At 44.8% G+C, this 25034-nt stretch overlaps 1 protein-coding gene across 4 annotated transcripts in view; it reads right to left on the bottom strand.

Moving 5' to 3' along the window:
- The window catches only part of TMEM184B (transmembrane protein 184B), a 30420-nt gene extending 5675 nt beyond the window's left edge, over nucleotides 1-24745 (bottom strand). For 2 of the 4 annotated variants that reach the window (XM_088165299.1, XM_088165300.1), the window contains exons 1-6: nucleotides 11732-11992; nucleotides 9278-9443; nucleotides 5951-6041; nucleotides 5335-5410; nucleotides 2138-2229; nucleotides 1678-1847 (exon numbers count right to left, since the gene is read on the bottom strand). In XM_088165299.1, the coding sequence (XP_088021425.1) occupies nucleotides 1678-1847; nucleotides 2138-2229; nucleotides 5335-5410; nucleotides 5951-6041; nucleotides 9278-9443; nucleotides 11732-11932 (796 nt within the window). In that variant the 5' untranslated portion in view covers nucleotides 11933-11992. Of the gene's footprint in view, nucleotides 1-1677; nucleotides 1848-2137; nucleotides 2230-5334; nucleotides 5411-5950; nucleotides 6042-9277; nucleotides 9444-11731; nucleotides 11993-18169; nucleotides 18285-24604 lie in introns of those variants that run through there. The other 2 variants (XM_088165302.1, XM_088165301.1) reach the window with 2 other exon arrangements.
- Nucleotides 24746-25034: the final 289 nt, after the last annotated feature.

The following is a 25034-nucleotide window of genomic DNA, read 5'->3' as shown; positions in this document are numbered from 1 at the left end:
CAGGACTTAATCAAGTCCAAAAGGGCAAGAGGAGTCAGATATTTCTGTAAGCAACCCTGTGATCTCAGTGTTGTCCCAAAACAGGTTCTTTCACACAGTGTGCAAGAGGTCAATCCACACAAAGAGTCGAGGTATTTGGCTTATTTACAGTTCTGCATAGAAAGGGGTGCTGGCTGGCAAGTCCACAAAGCCAGCATGATTACCAAAGCTTTTTGTGATTTATACATTTCAGCAAACAAAGCCACTAATATTCCTTGGCTAAAAATTACCTAATTCTCTTTTTAATTAGTATTCTGTCTTCTATTGGTTAATGATCCTCTCATTGCTCATGCTAATTAGTCTGCATGCTCAGTCTTTCTCTCCTTTTGAGTTGGTTTCTTGGGTCAGTGGCCATGATCTCCCCCTGCCAGAATTACCTTTTACTCCACTGGAGCCGATTCAGCACAGTTGCTGTCTTTAGTAGTTTCTTCCTTATCTTGGGGGTTCTGCCAAATGTCTCTGTGGTCTGTAAATTCTGCATTCTTTGTGCCCACTATCTGTGGTACATCCTTCTTCCCAAGCTTTGTTAACCTCCCCTGAGGTCACTGAAAAACGATGATCCCTAAACCTTAAAAAGGCAATTCTACTGTCAAGTAATTTGTCTTTCTAACACCTGGACATCAGTTGGAGCTTGTTTGTTAGCTGCTGTTTCACAGATTAAATCTCTTTTCTTGTTGATTAGACTTGAAAGCATACAAAGATCAAACACCAAAGAACATCCTTTCTTAAGAATACTTCGACATATTCCACATTTTGCAACATCAGCACTTACACTAGCTAGAACAAAAACTGAAGTAACAGAACTTTTCATTTAAGCATATTAGTGTTCTTGACACACCACTGTAAGAAAGAGATTTCTCCCTGTCCACAGCTTAGTGGCTAAAGAATTTCAGAGAAAACAAAGTGTGTGACCAGATGCCTCGAGATGATAAACTAGGCAGCCTATTAGTTTGTCTGTAAACAGGGAGGATGGGCTATACTCCAACAGCCTAAATTCCACCTAAGTTCCTACTCAATTAGTCTTTGAAGTGCAACTCAGTAAACCTAAGTAGGGGATTGAACAGGGAAATGCTTAGAGCCAGTTAGTCAGAAGTACTAAGCTTAGGTGGAATTTCAACTTTCCAACTGTGCCTCTGCTTCATGTGTATGAATTCTGAATGTCCTTCTCCCGGTGGTGGTTCTCTGGCAGCACACACTGCATCCAGCCAGCTTGCTGCTTCATATACATCACAGACATACCATTAAACTTTTATTTACAGAGCACTAAAAAAAGCACTAAAATTTTTTATATATGCCACTTTAATCAATAAAATGGCAGCATGCAGATAAAATATTGGCAGCTTGTTCTTTATGATTGTTTCAGGAATGCAGAGGACTCTTCACCCTATCAGCTGATTTTGCCAGGTACATATTCTTGTGCACACACACACACAGGGATAATAAGGATTCAGGAGCATATAAACAAAAATTAATCTGAGCAAAACAGGTTTCCCAGAGAAAAGCAATGAATGACTATAAACCAAATGGAATACAGAAAGACACTCTGTCTATTAATCAACATCTGCTCTATCAACTCTTGTGTCTGAGCCCCTGCAGAGAGCTCTTTGTGCCTACCAAAGGAAGGGAAAAGCAGCTCACCTTGCCAGAAGGACAGGAAGATGACAGACTTCACCATGAAGAACTTGAGGACTGGACTATAGGGACTGAGCAGCTCACGTGTGGCAAAGTAGAAAAGGAAGAGGGCATACAGTGCCAGGCTGACAGAGATGTTGTAGATGATCGTCACATAGAGGTAGCCACTGGTTACACTGAAAAGAGAAGATATATATGAATGCCTGAAACTTCAACACGATATTCTCCCCTTGCCACTGTCAATGGAGAATTCCAAGAGTCCATTTCCTTCCTGCCTCCCTGTCCCATTCCCACCCCCAAACCAAGGCAGAAGAAACATGAAACTAAGAGGGCTACCTCTGCCTTCTTTTCTCATGCACATCAACCCTTGTACTCCCATCTTTTCCCAGCACACACACACAGACAATATGAAAAGCCCGGCAGAGAAGGGGCAGCCAAATCATGCATGCTAACTAAATAAACTTACTCAAAGTCACCATCCTGGTACTTTCCGAAGGCCTGAAGGATGACTGTGCTGATCGCCATAAGGGGCTTCACCACACAGAACTGCAGGGTAGCCTACAGGAACAAGAGGGGAGGAATGAGAAGGCAGGTGGGCAAGACGACAAGCTGCCAAACCAGCATCACAATGGAGTGTCCACTGGGACCACTCAGCAAGGTAACACAATCCAGCCCCAACAAGAAGTCTGACCCTGTCACTTGCTAATGGATTCTGCTTGAGGACGGCAGCACCCAAAAGGAGATGAAGGAGTTTCAGAAGATGTACATGTGCTATCTACTTGTCCAGAATGGGAAGAAAAACCTCTCTGTAGGGTTGTTCTAGAAGCTGCTCAGCCCCACTCTTCCAGAGCTGCTTTTCACAGGCTGTGCTGCAGCCCATTTATGAACAGTAACAGTATGAAAAACAAAAAATCCCACACTGTGCTATGGCATAGACACAGCAAGTTTAACAGAGACATAGTAGGGAAGGAAAGCAAACTCCAGTCCATAGTTGTCACAAAGTTAGCCAAGAAGGTCCCCTGGATCAGAGGGGAATCCCACTGTCAGAGGAGGAACTTCTGACAACTGCCACAATATTCACGCATTTTGTAAACACAGCGATGTGTGTTGCCACACACAAGTTAAGAGCTATTCTGTTGTCATCCACATGACCTTTACTGAATCTCCCCAAAGATTCCGTGGCACTTGCAATCAGCTCTATCCATTCTGCCTGTATAAACTACTTCTCCTATTGGGACTGAGTGTTCTCTCAAAACCACCGCATTCTTCAACTTTCTGCAGATGTTGAACTTCAAAGTCCTAAGAAAGGGATCCTAAAAAAGGTCCTAAAAATGTCTCTCTGAAGAGATGTGACCTGTGTCTCCCTGAAGGGGGCTGGAAGAGCCTGGGTAGGTGCTGACCTGTGTGTATGTGGGGAGGGCTATGTAAGGAAAGAAGGTAAAACCAAACAGTAATAATTGCTTTGGATACGATGCAATTTGTTAGTGGTCATAAGACTTCAAGGAGATTAAAAACTGCAGCACATGCCAGTTAGTGAGTCACTTTAAATATGTGAACTGGAAAAGGTCAAGCTAATTGGTAAACAACTCCATCCTCTGAGCTTCCCCTCCTTCCAATCTGGAGACATTTTAACCATTTCCCTGCAATGCAAACCACCACATACTATTTTTAGCTGCTTCCCTAGAAGATGCTATAGCATATGGGAAGCACATGGATGGTGTATGACCCATGTGTGAGGGTCACCAGACAGAGGTCCAGCAAAGAATCTTGATCAAGATATCTTTAAGGAAACAAGCTGTTGGGATTTCACACCACAGACACTAGCACACCACCACACTGCTGGAGGTCCACAGGCAACACAGGCAGACAGACTGACCCTCAACAGGCACCTGCCTGAGAAAAGTTTGTGGGGGAGGGGACGGCGTGAAGGTGGTAAGAAAAAATGTTTATAACACACAGATTCCTTCAGGATGAAAGGGACTGGAAAGAGCAGAAAATGGTGGTGATGGGAGGCAACAGAAATGCCAGAGATGCTGAGAACAGGGCTAAAAAGGGCAAGGTGTTCCTTTCAGCACATTCCTCTTCCTGATCATCACGATGGTGGATACTGCACAGATCAGCACTGACATTTGTTCTGTTGCCCTTTTGCATCAGCCTTCCCAGGAATTTGCCTTGAAAGGTCTTCCCCAAAAATCCTGGAAGTCTAGAAGTACTAGAAAGTGAACCTTGGCATCAACAATTTCTCACCAAGGCAGTATTTAAGTTCAAGCCAAGAAGGATGGAAGTATTTAAGCATCTCTTGGAATACACCTCCCTCACAGCCTCCACAGCAGACTTAGCAGTTAGCAAAGGGCAGGCATGCATAGAAAAATTGCTGCCAGATACCAGAAAAAGAAAAGCAAAATATACCAAACAAGGTGGGATTTGTGGAGGCCAGCAGAAAAAACACACCTTCCCCATTCCCCAAGATGTGCTTCTAGTCTTCACTGTTGTGAACGAACTTTCCAAACACAGACACGTACAAACTAGGTGGTGATAACTGCAAGAGGCTATGGGACATGAGAAGCAAGAAGTCTAAGGGAAATTATTTCTCCAGCATTCATTCACTTTCATGGGTGTTATATCTGCTTACAATATATTTAGAAGGTAAAAGTTAACATTCGGAGCAATAAGAATAAGTAAGGCAGTGAATCAACTAAGGGTGTCCAGATGAAACCCATGGGAAACAGCTGAAGGAACATACTGGGTTCAGACTAGAAAAGAAAAGTGTCAGGCAGAAAAGCTGTAAGGACAAAATATGGGGCAGGGACAAACAGAACAGATACGCAAAAGAAGGCCACTTGTGCAGCACTGCTTAACACCAGATACTACCATGAGGCTGCACCGTACTTTTGATGTTCCTGCATACTGCTAAAACACAGAAGATGGGCCATGATGTTCAGGAGAAGCCAGGGCAGATATCTAAACCCGATGACTGAAGTTACAATGACCTGAGCCATTTCAAAGAGCCAGACCTGCTTCACACTGCCTCCACAGAAACCTCCTGTGTTCATTTCAGCAAGTGAGCAAAGCCTTGAAATTCACCTGCTGTTTCATGACAGCCAGAGGTGACTGACCTGCAATGAGCAGACAAGACTGTATAGAGGTTTAGGTCTCCCCTATTCCACCGCCCTCAACATACCCAGTTCAGCACAGACAGACACACATGGTGAGCAATACTCGGTTACTCCTACAAACCAATGTGTCATGCTTAACCTCCACCTCCTCCTCAGCTCCAAACCACAACAGCAGCACTGGGAATTCAGGAGGCTGTTACACAACTGTGGGGTGTCTGCGACATAACACAGACATCAATTTCTTAGAGTTGAGACCTCTGTAATCCAGAAACGAAAAGAGTTTCTTCCTAGGATTAACATCAGTTTCAGGAGATAACTTGTGTCTTAAACTAAGGCCTTCCTGATGTGGGGTTGAGTAGAAAATGTTAAAATCATTCTTAACAAACAAACCAACCCTGAAACACCTCCTCTTCTCAGCAGCCTGCAGGCCTCTCAAAATACTATTAGAACCCCCCCGAAAGAGCTCAGAAATTCAGCAGCAAAAAGCACCACTGCCACCCCCACACATCTAATTTCTGCAGAATGTCCCAGTCCCACCAGCCCATACCTGTTTGCAGAATCTCAGGAATCCAATTGAATAGGTCTTTCCCCACAGGCAGCAAGTCCCGTACATACAGCTGGACCTGAAAGAGCCAACACAAGATGACAGAGTTCACAAGCAAGATTTGGGCAAGAGTGCAAGATTCCTACCCTCTTTATCTACCTCTCTGTAGCAAAATTGCACGACTGGTGCCTTCTCCAACAATGACTGCAGTTATGGCCATACACTCTTTTGGAGACGTGTCTAAAACAACATCCCAACTATACACTGCAATTTTTTTCTCCTGTCACGAGTAGCATGGGGAGAAACATAGATCCTAAAGGAGACACACACAATCAACTAAAGACAGAAAATAATTAAAGGAGGAGAAGAGAGTAAGAAAATAAGCAAAGGAATAGGCAGGTGTCCAGAAAAACTGTGAATCAGTCCAGCTTGCCCAAGAGGATGTGATCAGCCTGATCTGTCTCACAGCAAGGTACTGGTAAATCATCATCATCATCCACGCTGCCCAGTTCCAGCAGACACTTGCCACCTGACATAGTTTTTCAGGACAGGGATAGAGAAATAGTAGATGGGCACAGAAGGAGGATAGGGTCATGCTGTAAGCACAATAAATACTCACTCAATTGGTTTCCCTCTGATCTCAGACATGATGGAGCTCTCCCCTCCTAAGTACTCATAGCAGAGGCTGAGAAAGTTGTATATTACAAAGGCTGCAAAGACATCAATCACAGTAAAATGACAACCAACTTCAAAACAGGTGCAAGGACCAAGAGTACAGGCAACAGACCAAACATTAACAGGGACTACTTATGCAGCACTTTTCCCTCCCCAGCACTCCAGATTTTCACTGCATTTATCATCCTACTTTGGCACTCACAAGACTATCTGAATGTGACTTTGGTCAAGGTCCCAGGCCAGTTCCATGACTCATGCCAAAAGGGTCACAGAACCATTTAAAACTGTGGTCAGCCCCTCTTTTATTTGGCATCTCTAAGATGCCATTCTTTACAGGGTTCCTGCACATTATTCCAGGATATTACACTGGTACTAAATAATCTGGAACAGGTACCTCTGATCCATCAGCAATATGTTATCTCCTGTATTTAACCTTTTAGTTGAACATGGTTTGTCTCTGACAGGTAATCAGGCTATAAACATAAGAGCTGGAGAAACAGTTTATAACAATCAGTGAAATTCTGTTTTCATGTCTTGTGGGGACTTTTGCAAAACACTCAGTGCTTCATTTTCTCAAAAAGATGAAATTTCTTGTGTGCTGAATAAAATTTTCCTTGCGCCACCTCTTTTCCACCTTCCCCAGCAACCTGGTACAGATGACAAACAGACTGACCACTAACACTCTGCCCCATTTCAGTTCCCCATAACTACAGATGTATCCCCTTTTCATGGGATCCAAATTCACTTAAATGTGCATGAAGTGAGCCTGCATACACTCTGTCTGCCACTCCCTTGACTTGTTATAATTGTTGTTGGACCCTCAAAGTTTTAAGATTTTTTAGGGCAAGGACTGTACTTCTGCATTTGTCACAGACAGCCCTGGGGCAAAATGACATTCTTGCAACATTATATTCTATGGTCACCTGTGTCTGGACATTCCCTGGAATGACAACACCCAAATCCTGCTTTTTGCCCCAAATAACTGGGATAGAAACAGCAGTCTCAAGGAACTTTTAGATAAGAACAGAAACCTAATAATACGCAACACTGAGAAGTTGATCTCCCCAAGCAGCCAGTTATTAGACCTGAGGTCAGTTTTTACACATGAATGATCTTCCAAATTCAGACAAATTCTTCTATAAGCATCCAAACTATGCCCTGGCAAAGAGATACTCCACGCTCCCCAGAACACTTTACAGTCTCAAAACATTGTACTTATGGCTTGTAGACGTGTCTAGCTGGCAAGACTGCTATGGCACATAAAAACCTATGGTATACGTGCTTCTATGTATGTAATTGGGATATTGTTATTCCATCTGTAATCCTTATTATTGAACGAGTTCACACAGTAATGATTTTGCCAAAGCTTTAATTAGGACAGAAAACACCAACCACGGAAAACTTATTTAAATAACTGTGGTAACCCCTTTTGCCTTCAATTTTCCTGCAACTTAGCTGACAGCTCCCAGCACCCAGAGAAAGAAAGGCTGAGCTTTTCCTATTGTCCTCCAGTGACCCCTGCCCTCTGATGTGGTCATTACAATACCAGCTGCCCATTCCCCAAGCACTAGGGAAGAGATGACATCAGAGGAAGAAAACAAAAGAGAGAAATATCTGCCCATTCATCCCCAAAAGAAGTGCTAACTACCAAAGCTCATCACACTAGCAAAGAACACTTCTCCCATTCCCATCCACGTCCATCAGATGGTATTCATGATATCAACATAACAAAAAAATACCCCAACAAACCCTACTTGTGTCAGTGTTTCTCACCCCGTGGTTTGTACAGAAGCAGTCACATCAAAGAGTAACACCAGAACAGGTTCCTCCTAACACACACTACAAAATACAGTCCATAAATGGCTTAAGACAGCTTTCAGAATGTATTAGTAAGGTCTTCTTCCACCATTTCCTAACAGCCCACTTTGCAATGTAAAACCTTTACAAAAAATAAAGAAGGTGGATGGCAAGAGAGGGAAGAGGACTAAAAGGCTGTTTTGAAGCAATCCCCAGAAAAAGTGAGGGAGAGAACCTGCTTTCCAAAGGTGTTTTCTCCTCCACTTGTAGTTTTCTCACACAGGCCAACATGCTGAGGTGAACTCTGGAGCACAGGCAGCCTCCTGATGCTCAAATGCTTGCAAACTCCCAGAGCAAGAGAGGCAGAGGGATAGTGGCTGTTGCTAGGAGAGCAGCAGGCTTCCTGCTAGACCTACACGCACACACAGGGTGGGGAAAGAAAAAACGCAGGCCCAAACAAAGATGCTTTCTTGCACCATGTGTGTGCATTTGCCATCTGCTGCTGCATCCAGAGCATTGCTGTGGACGTGAAGGAAGGCCTGCTGGTCCCTTCAGCCGATTAACTTGTTCACACGGCGAGGGGCAACTCTCCACAATGCAGATCTCACTAAAACAACTGCGCCAATGACTTCGGATTTAATGAGGGTATGGTGATAAACCGTCCTCAAAAAAACACTACTAGAGTGCAGTATCTCCTGCTGAGTGGGTAGAGGCTTCTTTCAGGATGAGACCAGGAGGGAAGTTACAATAGCATTTACAGGAAAGTAACCATTTCCCTCACATACAGTGCTAGTGGTATAACATCACTGCAGCAGATAACCAAAACCGAGCAGGTGCTCATCCTGAACATGGCACCCTCTCTTCTACCGGATTCCAAAGCACTTTACACTTCACCAGCCCCAGCACATGGCCACTATGCTACCCTGTGCAAGCAGACAAGTGGTGACAGGATGGGACCGGAAGAATACATTGCTAAGCTGCCCCAGGAACACCGGACAAAGCAAGTATCTGGCTGCTAAATGCTGTTAAAAGAGACAGGAGCTGAGCAATATCTCACTTTCTAACACCCAGATACCATCAGATTTTTTTGCTTTACCAAAAGCTTTTACCTTCCTGAAGTAATGGACCCCAAAAACCATAAACTTAGTCTCTACAGAACCCTGGAAGGAAGACTTATGCTCAGAGGCCAGTGAGGGAGAGGGCAAAGTTGGCTAGGGCTTTGAGCAACCGTATCTAGTGAAAGATGTCCCAGCCCATGGCAGGGGTGCTGCCCTAGATGATCTTCAAGGGTCCATCCTGAGGCAAACCATCCTATCATTCCATGATTTTCAGTCACTAAGCAAGTCATGGTCATCCAGTTAGGCAAACCATTCAGTAGGTGACAGCGATACTGCCTCCATGTTCTCAAACAGAAATAAAGTTCTCTCAGGGGAGAGACTTCCCCCCCCCCATTTTTTGTCTGAACCCTCCTTACCTTCATAGCAGTCCCGCACTGTGCCAAAGTAAACATAGTACTGGTCATTGGTGAAGAACAGTAGACTGAGCCATGAGTCAAAGGCATAAATGGGCACAATGAAGAGGATCCGAACGATGTAGCGCTGTTCGTTCGGGCAGCTGTAGCAGCGGAGATGCATGTAGATCTGAGAGACGGAGAGGGGAGACCGGGATCAGCGGTATATGGAGCACAGAGGAGAAAGAAGAACTGGAGAGTAAACTGAACCAGGAAAAACAAACTCAGTAAATCACCTCTCGATTGCCTCCAGCAGCCTCAAGGTGATGAACATAAAAGAAAAGATAAATCACTCTTATCATATATGGCATTGATATAAGCAACCCTTAGTTTGCAGAGACGGGGAAGGAGAGGGAAGAGAAAATGGAGGCATTTCTAATCTAGTTTCTTATAGGGAATTGATTTATTTTTACATCACCTTGCCCACATTCTTTTTGTTCATACCTTTCTTCCCAGTCATCAGTCCTATATTCCTGCTATCCTCTTTTAAGTACCTAAGATTCATAATACTGCAGGCTGCTTTTCTCTGAAATAGGAAGATGCCCACACTTAAGCACACACTGTGAACACTCACTCTTTTGGCTGTTTTTGAGACTTTCACCTGAAACAACCTAAGAGAGCCCCTTACAGCACATCTCAAAGCTGATAAGCCACAGCCCATCTGCTCAAAAGGTGTCATTCTGCACATGGGTGACAACACAGCCACAAAGGGTCAGCCATCAAGGCTCATGCAGTGTGCTCAAAGGAACCACACAGTTTGTTCTGTCTGACTGCACACATGCCAATCCCTCTAATCACTGGCTGGGGGGAGCACAGCATCCCCACCCTACCGCTCACACCACTCACAGTTCCTTAGCCATCATTAAATCCCACACCTAAGATGCTTTTTTACAGAATACCCACCTCCCAGAAAAGCACACCCTGAAGATGAGCACAACCCCTGTAATGCCCTAATAACACAGGCAGAGCTCCAGCACGATTTGTAGGCACACTCTCTTGACCACGGAGTCAGGAGAGGCAAGGCCTCTGCCCAGCAATTCTCACTTAGCTGCTGTCCCAGCTGCTGGAATTAGTAACAGCCAGCTGATTACATATGTGTCTCACCACTGACTGATTCTGCTGCCTGAAGAGGTACAAGCATTTGTTTGAAGCTTCACCCTGCATTTTGGGGTGCTGTGAGGATTCTCCAGAGACTAAAAAAACATACACTGACAATCTCATTTTTCCACTGTAAGGGAGAGGGGCTTGTGTCTCCCCAGCTGTCTGTTGCTTGTCCGTCCCTGGTCAAAACTGACTGAAGGGTTCAAAAATACTTCTGTTTCCTTTCCCTATGAAAGGCTCAAAAATACTTCCAATTCCTCTTATTAACCCATGAGGAGCTCACAAAAAGCTCATTTCCTGAGAACAGGTTGAAAAGTAGCGAGTAAACCTTAGAGATATTTTTGCCTTGCGACAATCCCAGTGACACATCTCATCCAGCACAGAGATAGCTGACACCAGAGTTCAGATGACTCCAAGCTTTGCCCTTGGGATGTCAAAAGAGCCCTGTGATCCATGTGCCTAGGAGAGCACAGGAACTGCTGCTGCATAAGAGAACAACAGCGCATTTCAATCAACAGTGTCTCTCTGGCACTGACCCCCATCGGTTTCTTCACAGAAGGACATTAATGCCTAACTGTGCAATGTTATACTGCAGAGGAAAATTTCTTCCTACCCTCAGCAGGTGATCAATTTGACAGGAGGATCCATGGCTCTTGTAATTGTTACCCAAGCTGGTGAAACTGCAGGTGTTACTCTTATTCATCTGTGACTAATCCATTTTTTGCCTCCACTGGCCCCTGCACTCCATCAATAGGCTGTACTTTTCTAGATTCTAGTCATCACTTTGGAATCCACAATCCAACAGGTACAAAACATGGGTTGATAAATAACAGGGCTTGTGTTTCCCCACTGTATTTTTCAGTTCACATGACAACTGCATGAAAGAGAGGTACAGAACAGGATGCAGGGTTTGACTTATTCTGGCTCCCAGGACACCTGCCCCAGAGAGAGGGGAGGGGAAAAAATTAAAATGAAACATTTCCTGCTACTCCTTTCCTGCCACTCTGCTGCAGGCAGCAGAGTTCAGCCTGTGGAATCCACTGGCACAGGAGATCAAAGGAGGAATGTCAAACAACAGGTGACTAGGATCTTTTAGCTAGCAGGTGACACAATAAAAAAAGGTAAGATTCAGCTCAAGACCTGTGAAGGGATGGGCTGAGATAACACACCTTTCTGCAAACCTTCAAGAGACAGCCAAATGTTTTAGACCGGCTGGTTTTAAAGAGTGTGCTTCCTCTCTATTCACACTACAGAAATGGTCTGTTCCTTCATGTGGCGAAAAGGAAAGGATGAGAAGTACAAGTGACAGGATTTTACCTGATGGCAGGTGATGAGCAAAGCTGTCCATACAAAGAAACCTGAGATAGCCTGAGCAGCAGTGGTCATGAGGAATATTGGCTGCTCCACAGCCGTGGGGCTGCCATCCTCTGGCATCCAAGAGAAGTTAGGAGCCACAGCTGGAGTGGTGGCAGCTGACCCCAGTCTGGGGGCTGCAGTGACATCAGTCATCATAATCATGTTGCCTTTTGGTGTGAGGTTCCAGTTGGGATTGCTAAAGAGCTGCCCACGAGCCAAGACCTGTCAGGGAAGAGAACCACAAAACAATTGAACCCAGTAGAAAAGAGTCGGGAATGTGATAGAACTTTGCATCTCTCACATGTTTTTCACCAGACTGCTCACGTGTTTTGTGAACAGGACCTGGGAAGTCTGCCACTGCCACCCCCCATGATATAACAGATCACGTGGTACTCAAGAACCTCTAACAGCCTCTCAGAGATCATGAAATCTGGCCATTGCCATTATTACCACTCTTCTGCAAAAAAAATATATAAGATGAATACAGCATTCACCAGAGATCAGAGAATCACAGGATGATTTGGGTTGGAAAGGACCTTAAAGACCATCTAGTTCCAAGCTCTGTGTGGTGGGCAGGGACATCTTCCGCTAGACTAGGTTGCTCAGAGCTTCAATACACCTGTCCCTGAACACTTCCAGGGATGGAGCATCCCTAACTCCTCTAGGCAACCTGTACCACTGTCTCACCTCACTCACAGCAGAGAATTTCTTCCTAATATCTAATTTAACCTACTCTCAATTTAAAGCCGTTTCCCTTAGTCCTATCTCTACACATCCTTGTAAAAAGACCAGGAGGAAGTGTCTAAATCATCCATAGTGGAGGATTACAGGCACTCCTAAGTTAACAGCTCTATTTCCCATAAAAGTACAGGATATTCTGCTGTGTCCTAGTGTCATGGTTAGCCCGCAAAGCTACAACAAGAACATGTGCCACAGTTTTCCTGTGCGGGAAGGGGGCAGGGGGAAGAATATCCTAATTCCTCCAGCAGTGGAGGAAGCAAGCAGTGTCCACCTCTCCTACAGACGTTGAAAATCACACTCAGCCCAAAGCACCCTCTTTGAAGGATATGCACTGAAAGCTCTTCTCACTGTGATAGTGTGAATAGCATGAAAGTCATGCTTTTACCAAAATTTGTATGGCATACTACATTTAGCCAGCCTGTCACTAATTTTACTAACTTTGCATTGTTTTCTACATGATGTGAATGTAACCTGATTGGATTTTAAAAGCCAGCTGACACATAAAAACACATGCTGAACACAAGAATCTGCAGGATTTCAAAGCAGCATGACCCTTGGCCATTTCCTGGATAAAAAGCTATCTTCCTTCAATTGAAAAAATTCTTGAAGGTCTAAGATCTAAGGTAGCTATTATTTTCAATTTGGTCATAAGAAGGCTCTAATGTGACCTCTGGACTGTAGGAGGATAATCCACTTAAACCAAGATCACAAACAGGCAGCCCTTGCTTTTATCCACTAGAATAGCTGCTTCTGATGCGGCTGTCAAAGGGAACAGCATAATATTGCCTCCTTCTGATAACCTCCTAAAATTTTTCAGAATAGCGCTTCTATAAAAGCTCAAGACATTGCTCTTACACAGGCCTTTATGATCAGTGGATGGAAAGGGCTTTAGAAAGGCCAATGATCCACTGCCACAGTTTACAGCTGCACCAGGGAAGGACATATCTGTCATCTACTGACAGGTTGTTACAGAACACAAAAGAGAACATACATTCACAGAGGAACTGCCCCAGCCCTGCTTCACCTGAACCTACAGCACAATCTAGGGAACAGATACCCATTAAAAGCAGAGTGCCAGTAGCAAGTCCTTTCCACATGCACACTAAGGCATGAAAACGGTCCCTTTAGCACAGGCTTTTCCAAAACATGCATTTGTATCACTGGTGCACAGCAGTCCTACGTTACCTTATTTCACACTCCACCTCCTTTCTGCTTTCTTCCATAGGGGAAAAAGAAAACTCCTGGGAAATACCTATATTTGTTTAAGCAAGTATTATCTTAGTATAGGTGAGGCTGCATAAATGCTGTGCCTTAATTTACAAGCTAATCATCAAACTTGGCTTTTCTTTGTTCTTTCCAGTTGTTTTTCCAAAATATCCCTGCTCTGAGGGATATTTTCCGTAACTTTCCATAACTGCATGTACAGTAGGGTAATTCCTTTCCGGTCCTGATCAGTACAGGAAATGTAACTTAAGTTTTGAGCTTCTAAGCATACACACACATTTCATTATCTGTACTATATCTAAAAATTTGGAGAGATGTAGGCTGGGTGGAGATGTCACAAGTTAGCAAGGTTTTTATTGCTTTGAGAAGGGATTTCTACCCAAATAATTCCTGAAGCAACTGAATACACACAGTGATGAGAGAGCTTCCACAAAACTCAAAAGGGGCACATCTAAAATGAAATCAGAGCAGATGCACCTGTGGTTAACCTAACTCTAAATAAAGTCCAGCCAGCTGCAGTCCTGCACACCCCAGTGCACTTTGGGAGCTATGCAAGACAGGAAGCTGCTAAGCCCTTCCAAAAGTTCATCGGGGAGAGATCTGTACAGCAGACCACAGGTGCCAGGAGGAACAGGACCTGGAGCTCCACACGCCAGCTAATCAAACCACACCAGCAGCACAGACCCAAATGCAACAGCAGTAATATCAACAGAACTGAGGATCTGAAAGGGAATTCTTTTGTGTTACTGGACTCATTTTAAAATAAGTGGAAACAGCAAAAAGTGATCAACAAGCATTTTGTCGTGATGGGTTATGTATTCATAAACAAGGTCAGTCATAAATGGAAGTTGTGTATGTAATCTTAACACTGCCCCCTTGTGATTATATATCAACAGCCATTAATTACAGGATTGTGCATCATTCTTCACCTAAATCCCCTTCAATTCACACCATCATTGAAATTAATACCCTTTTCCACCACTGTATTCTGAAAGATAATATACAAAATCTCTTACAAAACACGGCTTACATCTCCTACCGAAACCCCAAATCACCTCACCCATGAGCACTCAGGGCTGCCCCTGAGGACAGCTTTTTATTTCCTTGACACCTTTTATTGGTTCTGTGCATCAGTTTGCAGTTCATTCTCCTTGCTAGTGAAACATGAAGGAATGCTGTACTCCAAAATCCGCAAAATTAACATAAACCTTCCAAATTATCCCTTCTAATCTCCTCAAGTCCCACACATCACAGCCACAGTGACAGGTATAAGCTGTTCTGAAATTCTACTGTATGTAAGAAGCTGAAGCTGTAAGAGCAATTCTGGTCTACACTTAAGAAACAGGTAATAGCACAGATGACTGGAGCTTTAACCAGGAAAGTGGATTTCAGCTCATTCACTACCACCAGTTCAGTCTGCAGAAGCTCCTCTTCTGCCTTGTTAAAAAGAACATTTTCAGGGTGGGCTGTGGCAACTCTCTCAACAGGCCTTGCTTTTGAGATGTCTCTTCCCACTGTGCAGCAGGACACAAGCCCAGTAAAGGTGGTGCCCAGGAACATGTCACAACAAAAATACTGCCTTGATAAGCTACCAATTCAGTACCTTGGTATCAGCAGCTTCCCTCTTACCTGACACTGTGAATGTGTTTCAACACTTATTTCTTGGACACCCACCTCCATCACAGCTCAAGTCAGTGCCACAACACACTTTCCTGCTTACTCTCATGCCTGGGTAAAAAAGTACTCTCAAACAGCCATAAAGCTATTCCCAATTCACTTTCATCACCTCCATCAGCCCCTGGCTGTGATCTCTTTCCTGGTGCTCCTCCCAGCTGGCTGTATTTCTCTGTTGTTTCTTGTGCATTTTAAGCTCCCTGGGACAACCATCTTTTTGTTCTCTGTCCATACAGTTCCCAGCACTGCAAGGTACCAAACCACGAGGAAAGCGCTTGACATTACCATATGTCAAATCTGAGGCATTTGGAAACTCAAATTACCAATGAAATACAAACCAATCTAATGCATAATAAATTTTGAAGCATTTCTTACTCTTCTGCCATATCCTGTTTTCTCTGCCTACCTGTTTCATCTCCACCTCATTGCTTTCAGCTCAAGGGAGAGTTAAGTTCCTTGCACACTTATTCTCCCTCTCTGGAGAGCTCTCCTAAATATATCAAAGGAAAATATTTCAACACTTCTAAATTTCACTCTTGGAGCTTTCCCCATCTCCAAGTGACTACCTTGCTCCCCCCGGAGGTAACCTGCAACGTAACAGGACCAGAACAGAGAGCCAGGAAAAGCACCAAGCCTTGGGAACTGGAAACAAGCACACATAAAAGTACATATACATAAACACACAGGGTTTTTGGACACAGGTTAAGTGTATTCCAGGATGACCACAGGAAATTTGGATCAGAGCTAGAATGATTCTTCTACATGGACTACAGGAGCTTCTGGCAGTGCTGAGGTCTATGTGAGGTCCATAAACAACCACCTCCTAACATGGAAGGCAGAGATCACACCCCCATCCCCTACGTGTCACCTGCTCCTGCCCAGATGTCATTACAAGTTATGTATGTTAGAGCAAGACAAGGCCTTGTGCTGCCAGGGCATTAGCTTAAACAACAAACTAGTACCTCTTACACTTACCTAACACATCTTCTGAAAACACTTTAGGAGCATTGGGTGACTGTCAATGTAAGGAGGGGAAAAGAAAACAAAACAAAGTCTGTGCTATTTCTATCAAGGTAACTATCCTGATAAAAGCCTAGAGATGCAGAACACTGTTACTAATATTCTTGATAGAGAAGAAGCTCCAAATGGCACGGAGAGCAATTCTCTTAATGACACCACACAGATGTAAAGTAAAAGGCATGTGCTCACATGGCCTGCATCCACAGACAAAACAGCACACTAATTCTCCATCAGGAGCAGATTGCCAGTCCTGTATCTTTTGGAAACAGAGACCTCCTGTCTCCAACATTAACATGGCAGCTTCTTCTGCTGAAAATAAACTCAAAACAGAAAACAGACAGGATGTGGCAAAAGTGGAAACAAAAAACTTCATTTTTGGCTTGCATAAAGGCAATGGAAAATGTTACCACTGAGGAGCAGCTATTTCTACATAAAGATAAACAAATATGAAAACCTCACTTCTGGTGCAACAAAAGTGGTGTAAGAGGAGGGAAGAAAGGTTCAGGCGTGGTCCTTCAGTTCCATAGGGTACATTCAACCACAGTCTAGTAAAGGAGGAGGTGTTTGCCTGCTCTGAGCAAGACCTACCCCAGTGCCAATAGGAAAAGAACCCTACATGACAGGACTCGGAAGCTGTTCTCTCCCATCTGCAAACACAATCGGTGTTTTTAAAATAGATCACCTCATCCGAGGCTGAAAGTATTTAATTTCTAAACTGCTGAGTGAGCAAAGAATGATACACAAAGCTATCTCATGAAAGAGTCTTAACAGCTAAGCCTCCTTCTGCTGTACAAGACACAAACCAAAAAAACACACACGACCTGGCTGCAAGGCTCTCCTGGAGAGCTATGAGACAAGACAATGTTCTTCCTTAAAACCTACTCCACACTTACATTGCTTTAAATATCTACCATACTAAACTTTGTTAAAATACCACAAAAACATTTTCCATTCCCCTCAAATTCTTATTCTCTCAAGAGTTTCTCCATTAAATTATTTTTATTCTGTATCCAAAAAGGCCAACACAGAAGTGCCATGCAGCAGGTAAGTCAGAGCCTGAGCTTTCTGCATTTATTAGGACACAAGCAAGAGCTTTATATTAGTGAAAGCAGCAACTTAATGTTTTTTGACAATGTGCCCTAGACTTACAAGGAATACAGAAACACAGGACAAAATGGTTCAAGGTTTATTTTAGACTATTTTAATTATAACAATGCCTAAAATTGCCAGCTGGGACCAGCTCTTTGTATTGTGCTAGGTAATTACGATAAATAATTAATCTAAGGTCTTTTCAACACCCAAAGGGATGGCATCACCAGCTGAAATGGCAAAACAGAGGAAAAGGAGCAGGTAGATAGGACAAAATAGCAGTACACAGTAAGAGAGTCACTGGCACAGCTGAAATCAGTGATAGCAATCCAAGAAAAATTTAATGCTTTTACATTTATTGCTTCTTAAATTGCTTTTATTCTCTGGGGTAGCATCTAGTTTATTTAGCTATGAGACATGAAAAGGTCCCAATAGTACATTTTTAATCTCTCCAGCAGTGCTCCCAAAACAATCGGAGTTAAGTATGTGACCTGGCATGCGATTTTAACTAATACAACTCATTTACATTTTACTGCTCATGCTGGGCAAAGCTTTCTTAACTTCAAGTCAGTGGAAGTCACCTCACAACACACACCTGCCACACAGGCACACAGGAGCAATGCTGTGCTCAGTCACAAGACAGGCACTCACCAGACTTACAAACACACACAGGGCTTGCATCTGCAGTTGCTGCACTCCATGTCAACTTAACGTGCTTGTCAGCCTGCACAACAAATGCAGATCCAAATGTAGTTCTCTTCAGTTTATTCCTTCAGAGGAGACGCCCCAGTCACAATTTCACAGCTGTTGGTACAGTTAGTGAAACAAGGGGAAAGCGTCAGTGGGACAGAAGACCAGTAGAGTCAGCAAGAGTGGAGCAGGGAGCCATTAGCTCAGAAGCAGAAGGTAGAGGAGCCAGGCACCTAAGGAAGACCAAACCACAGGGCAAGGTACACACCCACTAAGCCATACTCAAGAGATGATCCAATGCCTACATACACATAAGACCACACTGTACACACAAACAATTTAACCTTCAGCAAGGTCACACCACTATGCTTCTCATTTTAGGTAAATTAAAATCTGAGAATACCACAAAAATCTCCACTTGCAGCTCACAGTCCCCACCCAATTTGCAAGCCCATAGTCATCCTAAGAGAAGCTTCCTCTCCCCATGTGCCCATTAAAATACTCAAAATCAACAACAAAACCCTTTTACCCTGAGCCATGCACTCTTCTTTCCAGAGTTTTTTTCTGCTCTATTAATTTCTGTTGTCTCACTGTATTTGCACAGCCCTCCTCCCCCCATCCTCCTCCTCTTTTTTTTTTTTTTCCTGTGGACTAACCCACATTGTGATAGGTCAACATCCAACATCCAGTCCCTTTTTTGGAAGGGGACAGGAAAAAGAGAGAAAGGGGGAGGGAGAGGAGAAGAAATGTTCCCCAACCTTCCAACTTCTCCTTTGAGAACAGGATCAAATACACTTGGGGCACACACTGCATCCCTTTCCCATACTCCCAGCAGCCCCACTCCACACAAACCAGGCAAGCCCTCTGCTCTCAGGGGAGAAAACCAGAAAGACTATAAAGATATTCTGCAACTGGTAGAGGGGAAAAAGGCAAGAAGAAAAAAGGACGTGTTGTAAACAGTTGTGTCCCACATGACAGAGAATGTTTGCATTTCATTTTCCAAACTCTCAAGAAAAAAGTCAAATCAGAACTTATTCCACTGCCACTTGCATTCATTGTTTCCCACCTCTGAGCACCAAGACAGGGCAGACAAGAGTTTTAAAGTTACCACAGGGTATAGCTGCTTTAAGAAGAATCAGAACTCAAACTCTACAGCAGCATGGAGAAGTATTGAACTTGTGGCAGTCACACACAAAGGAAGTTTTTCTAATACACTGGAGTATACTTTTCCATGCAGAAGATTACATATAGAATCTATCAGATCAGATCCATACTTCAATTTAGCAAGTAAATGAGCTGAAAGAACCCAGACATCTTATCACAAGTCTAGGCAACTGTGCAGTGGTGCATATGAGGGCAATGGCACATGTGACTTCCCCAGCAATCATTCTCTGATGCAGAAATGTAACAATGATGAGCACTGCAGAGGTAAAATCAGTGATTCTCAACAAAGCACCCAAGGCCACACTCACTATAAAGCCATTTTGTTATTGCTGCAATAACAACTGATTGGCTTATTTTTGTTTGTAGTTTGTTGCTCATATTTTCTTTTCTTTTTTTTTTTTATTTAAACCTCTGTACATAAGACACAAACATCCTTCCTAATTCCCCAAAATCATGAACTTCTAATTTCATTACTCCTATATAACATTAGCCCATTCACACTTCTCTCCTGCCCTGCTACTTCATCAATAAAAATCCTACAAAGTTCTGAAAGCAGAATTAGGACCTTTGTATTCCTGGACTCACGGGAGTCTCTCTATCCCAAAAGCCATCAGCAGTGATGCATTTTCTCTATACAGAAAAAAAACCACACTAAGCATCAACCTGGGAGAGTGCATGCTTTAAAAAAAAGCCAAAACTTCAACTCAATGTTTCCAGAAACCCTGATATTAAATTATCCAGTTGCATGAAGTTACCTGAAAGGGAATTGGTATGAATGACTTTTGGCTTAAGACTCTTGTAAAATCAGTGCCATTACAAAGTCATTGGGAGAGGGGAACGGAAGTCTGTAAGTCATGAGAGTTTGGAGAAGTCACTCCCAGCTGATGGGACAAATAGCTGCAAATAGCTTCACTCACCACTAACCAGTCTCTCATAGCAAAGCCGGCAAGGAAGAGACAAGATATGGTGAGGAGCGAAGAGAAATCCACTCACTTCTAACCTGCCTCTTGAGGTGACTGACTTGTCCATGTTCATTTCAAGCAACCTGTACATTTGCAGCTACGTTACTGCTGCTGAGGCTGTATCTGTGTTGGAGACGACCAGGCAGCTGCAGGCTCCCAAGCAATCAGCTCAGCAGCCTCCAATAGCATCTATGTCATGTTCTACAGCCTGAGGAGGGAACACTGGGTCGGCAAGGTCAGCTTTTAAGGTATTATTTCATCTCCTCTCCTTCTTGAAGCCTCACCACTGCACTACATAACATGTTGCAGTCGTTTTCTTTGCTGAATCAGAGGGACCTTTTTTTTACTAGCGAGTTCATTGGGGGCCACATGTACAAAATACCCAGGCAGAGATGGATGCTTTGGGGCTAGACACAAAAAATGTGAGGCCATGACTCCAACTCTCTATGCTCTTGGTCACTCTTCATTATACAACATCCTCAAATAACTGATCCTTTTAGTATCATCAGACTCCCAGGCACTGTGGCTGTAATATGATAATAGCAACATTCCCATCCTTTCAATACAGAGACAGTCTTGAGAGTGGGGAGAAAAATATCCAAGTACTGTATGAGTTAATACAGTAGGTTAATATCTGCAGATAGAATGTCAGTTATTTCCCTTTTCAGGTTTCCAATGAATTATACACCTTGGGGCTATAAAGACCTGTCAAATCCAGATACAACACAGTTCCTGAACAGCTTGCCTATACACTGCATTTTCCCTGGACGCATCTTGCTCTGTTGCCTTCCCAGACATGTTACTTACACCATCAGAAACAAAAATCCCATGGAGGTTGACCTGATTTTTAAAGAGACAGAACTCGGGATGACTCCAGTTCCCACTTCTTCTTAGAAGAGAGAGACTCTAAGGTGAGACTCCTGGAGGAGTGCAACTCACTGCTTTAGCTGGCAGAATTTCACTCCCAAAATCTTCCTGGGGAATTGCTGCTCTGAAAACAAGTCCAGATGCTCTCCCCAAAAGTAGTCAATATAGGGGGGGAAAAAAGCAAGAAAGAAAAAAGCACGGGAGGGAAAAAAAAGAAAAAAATACCCCCAAACCTCTTACTACAAGGGTGTTTTCAGTTCAAGCACTATAATATTTTACAGTTGTTTTAGTTAAGCGTTTCAATCCATCTTATCACAGTGTCAAACTGCTTTCAGAGTCCCAAACATTCTGGTAGGGTGTGATGTCTTGACAGGAAACCGCTCTTCCACCACAAGAAAGCAAACCCCAATGAATCTGGGAAGAAGCGAGAACAGCACACAACAGACACAGCGCTCCAAGCAAACAGTTGGGCAAGCCAGCACACAAAACTCCAACCCAGTGCTATTCTCAACACCTCAAATTTCCAGGGCCTCGGCAAGCACAATCAATCACAAACTCTAAAGCAGAGAAGAGCTTCTGCCCACAGCCAGGGCTGTTCAATAACACACAGCTGCTTTGTTACACGGGCAGCCAGCGGCAGGCATGTACTGGAAAACTCGACTGTACAAAGGTTAAATGCAATTTCTCTCTGAGGCTGTGCTATCCACTTCATATTGTAGACAGATCAACCTGCACATTCACTGCTGCTTTCATTGGTTTCCTCAATTTTAGGCTGGAAACACTGAGAAAATGAGTCATAGCAGTGGCACTTCAGAATCAGCAATTTGATTTGAAACCTTGTCTTTTACTTCTAACTTCCTTCAATACAACATTTAAGAAGGTAGGACCAAACAACAAAAATATCTCCCAAGGAATTCACTGTTTCCACCAGATATTGCTGCAAGAGCTCCTTAAAGATATCGTTTAGAGCTGCTGGAAAATGAAACAGGCACTTCTGCTAGAAGCAACAGGTAACAGTTTATCTCCCTTAATGCAAACATAAGCCAATTAAAAACGAAACCAAAACAGGAAGGGAGAAGGAATGAAGGGTAAGTTCCTCGTGTGGAAAGTAAAAGGTTGGCATCTCACACCAAAACATGATTATTAGATTGTTTTAGTTAACTCAGCAGTAGAACTGGGTAGAAAAAGGGACTACCTTTTTTGAGGGGGAAGGAGGTGCTTTAAAAGTTATTTTGTGCTAGGAAAAAGACCCACCCACCCTTCCTTTATCCATAAGAAGAAAAGAACCTTAATCCCACAGCTGCAAAAGCTCACCTCCCAGCCTCCTATCGGCAAACAGGCAAAGAAACTGACAGAGAACAAGGCAGATTTCTAGCCGGATTCTGTCAAATGGTTAGAGACCAGAAAGCTCAGAATGCTTTTGTTATGCCAAACCAGCCAGTCACACTGAACTTCATTTTCTGACCAGTTTATCTAAGAACCTTCCCCTTTTGACTGCCACGTGTCCTAAGGAGACAGACAAATTAAAGTCCAAAAGGTGGCCAGTGGTTGGGAGGTGCTCATCCCCTTGCCCCACATCTCCAAAACACAACCCATTCAGCGCTCTGAACTGATTGTAGACACCTGAGCAGACACAAAGAAAAACATCTGCCCACACCACCGAGCTGGTCAGAAATGCTGACTTCAGTAATAAAGCTTCCCGAGCATTTTGCAGCAAGACCAAATCACTCCTGCTCCAGAGGCACCCACCACTTAGGTTGACAGCACAACCGTAATGATGAGTGTATTAAGGACCTAAAAGCCTCCTCCCCTAGACCAGATCAGCTTTGAAGCCCATTTTCTTGGGTACAATGGTGAAAAGAAAGCCTGAAGTAGGCCTTTCTGAGATACCTTCACCATAAGAAAAGCTCTCCCAAAACCGCTATTGTTTAGCCAACATCCTACAACCATGAGAGTTTATTTTTTTTGCCAACAGTATCACACAAATACAAACCTCTAGTATTAGAAACCTGAATAACATGAACATTTCTAAAGAAATCCGTGTTACCTTTTAGGGAGGCTGCTAAACTCTTAGGGCAAAGGGCAACATCCAGCAACACAAAGTTCAAAGGCACAGTTAACTGCTGTACTAACACAGCTAAGTCTTTGTTAGTGGGATGTATGCTCTATTACATTTTCATCGACTGTTTTTTTTGCAGGATAGGAAAGCCATTTCTATTCATCCTATTAGCCTTTGCTCTATTATTGATCAATGTCTTCTATTTTTATCTTTAACAGAGGTAAACAGTCTTCTCTGGGGAAACCTGTCTATGTCTTCAATAATTACTCCTGTTCAAACTCTTTACACGGCAAGAACAATTTCAAACTTTCTGTAAGCAGGATCCATCCTCACTATTTCCTCTAGATTTCCCACTCCTCCTCCTCCGCCTACTCTTGACAGCTTCAGAGTGTTCCAGGCAGCTTTCATAGAGCTATCCCTGAAATCACTCTAGTCCCTTTCCACAATTTATCAGAACTCAGTCACGCACACGTTCTTCCAAAGCCCTCCTTCCACTACATACTGCAGCTGCCAAGGCTGAATTTAGCCCTCACTGAGCAACTGAGATTTCTAGACACCACGAGCATCCAAACAAGACCCACCACAACTCATGTACAGTGCAAGAGAACACAGGCACAGCAACAGCCTCCTCATACACCTAGCACACCAGCACATGTACGAGGAGTCTGTCAGTCCATCCAGTCTGAACCAAAGGAAGCCCAGCAAACACAAACCTGTTGCCCACCACGTTACTGCAGTCTACTGAGCTGCCAGCCCAACTAGAACCAGACACACCCGTGCAGACAGTGACAGCCACCCAATGCCACCAAAGAGCGTGACAGCCTTGGGGAACGAGGGGCTGTGCTGGTGCGTGTGCGAGCGTAGGGAGAGTGGAACAGCTGCAGCAAGGACAGGTTGCGGGGAGGGAGGGAGAGGAACGAGCTCGGTGGGCTGCACCGGGGGTGGGGGGCGAGGTCGTGGGGGCTACACTGAGAAGCTGTGGGTAGACGCGGGGGTAGGCGGTGTGTGTGCTGGTATGGAGGCCATGCGGGAGAAACGTGCAAGGAGAGGGAATGGCGGGGGAACCCTGAGGAGAAGGGGGCGCACACCGGGAGGGAACGGGGCGGGGGTCTGGGTGGGGACAGGGGGAGTTGTGAGGGCCACGCCGCGGAACGGGAGGAGGAACTCGGGGGGGAGCGGGAAGCGCGACCACACCGGGCCTACATGGGGCGCAGGGTGAGTTCGTGGGCGCCTCAACGAGCCACCCCCGCGCCAGCACGGCCCCTCCAGCCCAGCCCAGCGCAGCCCAGCCCGGCCCGGCCCGGCCCGCCCCGCGAGCCCGCAGCCGCCCCCGCCACGTCTTACCATGCAGCGGGCGGGCGGGCGCGGCCCAGCCCGGTGGGGCGAGGAGGGGTCAGGTCGGGCCCTGCCCGCTGCCCCGCGGGCGGCGCCGGCACCGGCGCGGGGGCGCGGAGGCCTCAGGAGCCCATGGCGACGCCGGGCCCCGGCCGGCCCTCCCTCCGCGCCTGCGCACGGCACCACGCGCACCGCCCACTGCCTGCGAGGAGGGGGAACAGGGTGACGTCACCGCCTCTCTCTTAAAGGGGCAGCGCAGCTGGGATGGGTGACGCAGGGTCTTTTCGCAGCGCCGGGTGGAGCCGTGCGCTTCCCGGAGCCGGGCACCCGGGCGGGCCAGCGACTCAGGAGGGCTTCTCGCCCGCCAGGCCGGCTAAAGGCAAGGAAGACCGCAGAAAGAGCCTCGCCCCGGCAGGTTTCCACCCGACCTCAGCGCCGG

This window comes from Sturnus vulgaris, chromosome 5 (genome assembly GCF_052056855.1).
Source record: "Sturnus vulgaris isolate bStuVul1 chromosome 5, bStuVul1.hap1, whole genome shotgun sequence".
NCBI lineage: Eukaryota > Metazoa > Chordata > Aves > Passeriformes > Sturnidae > Sturnus > Sturnus vulgaris.
Note: the sequence above shows the minus strand (reverse complement) of the source record. Positions and strands in the feature narration are given on the sequence as shown.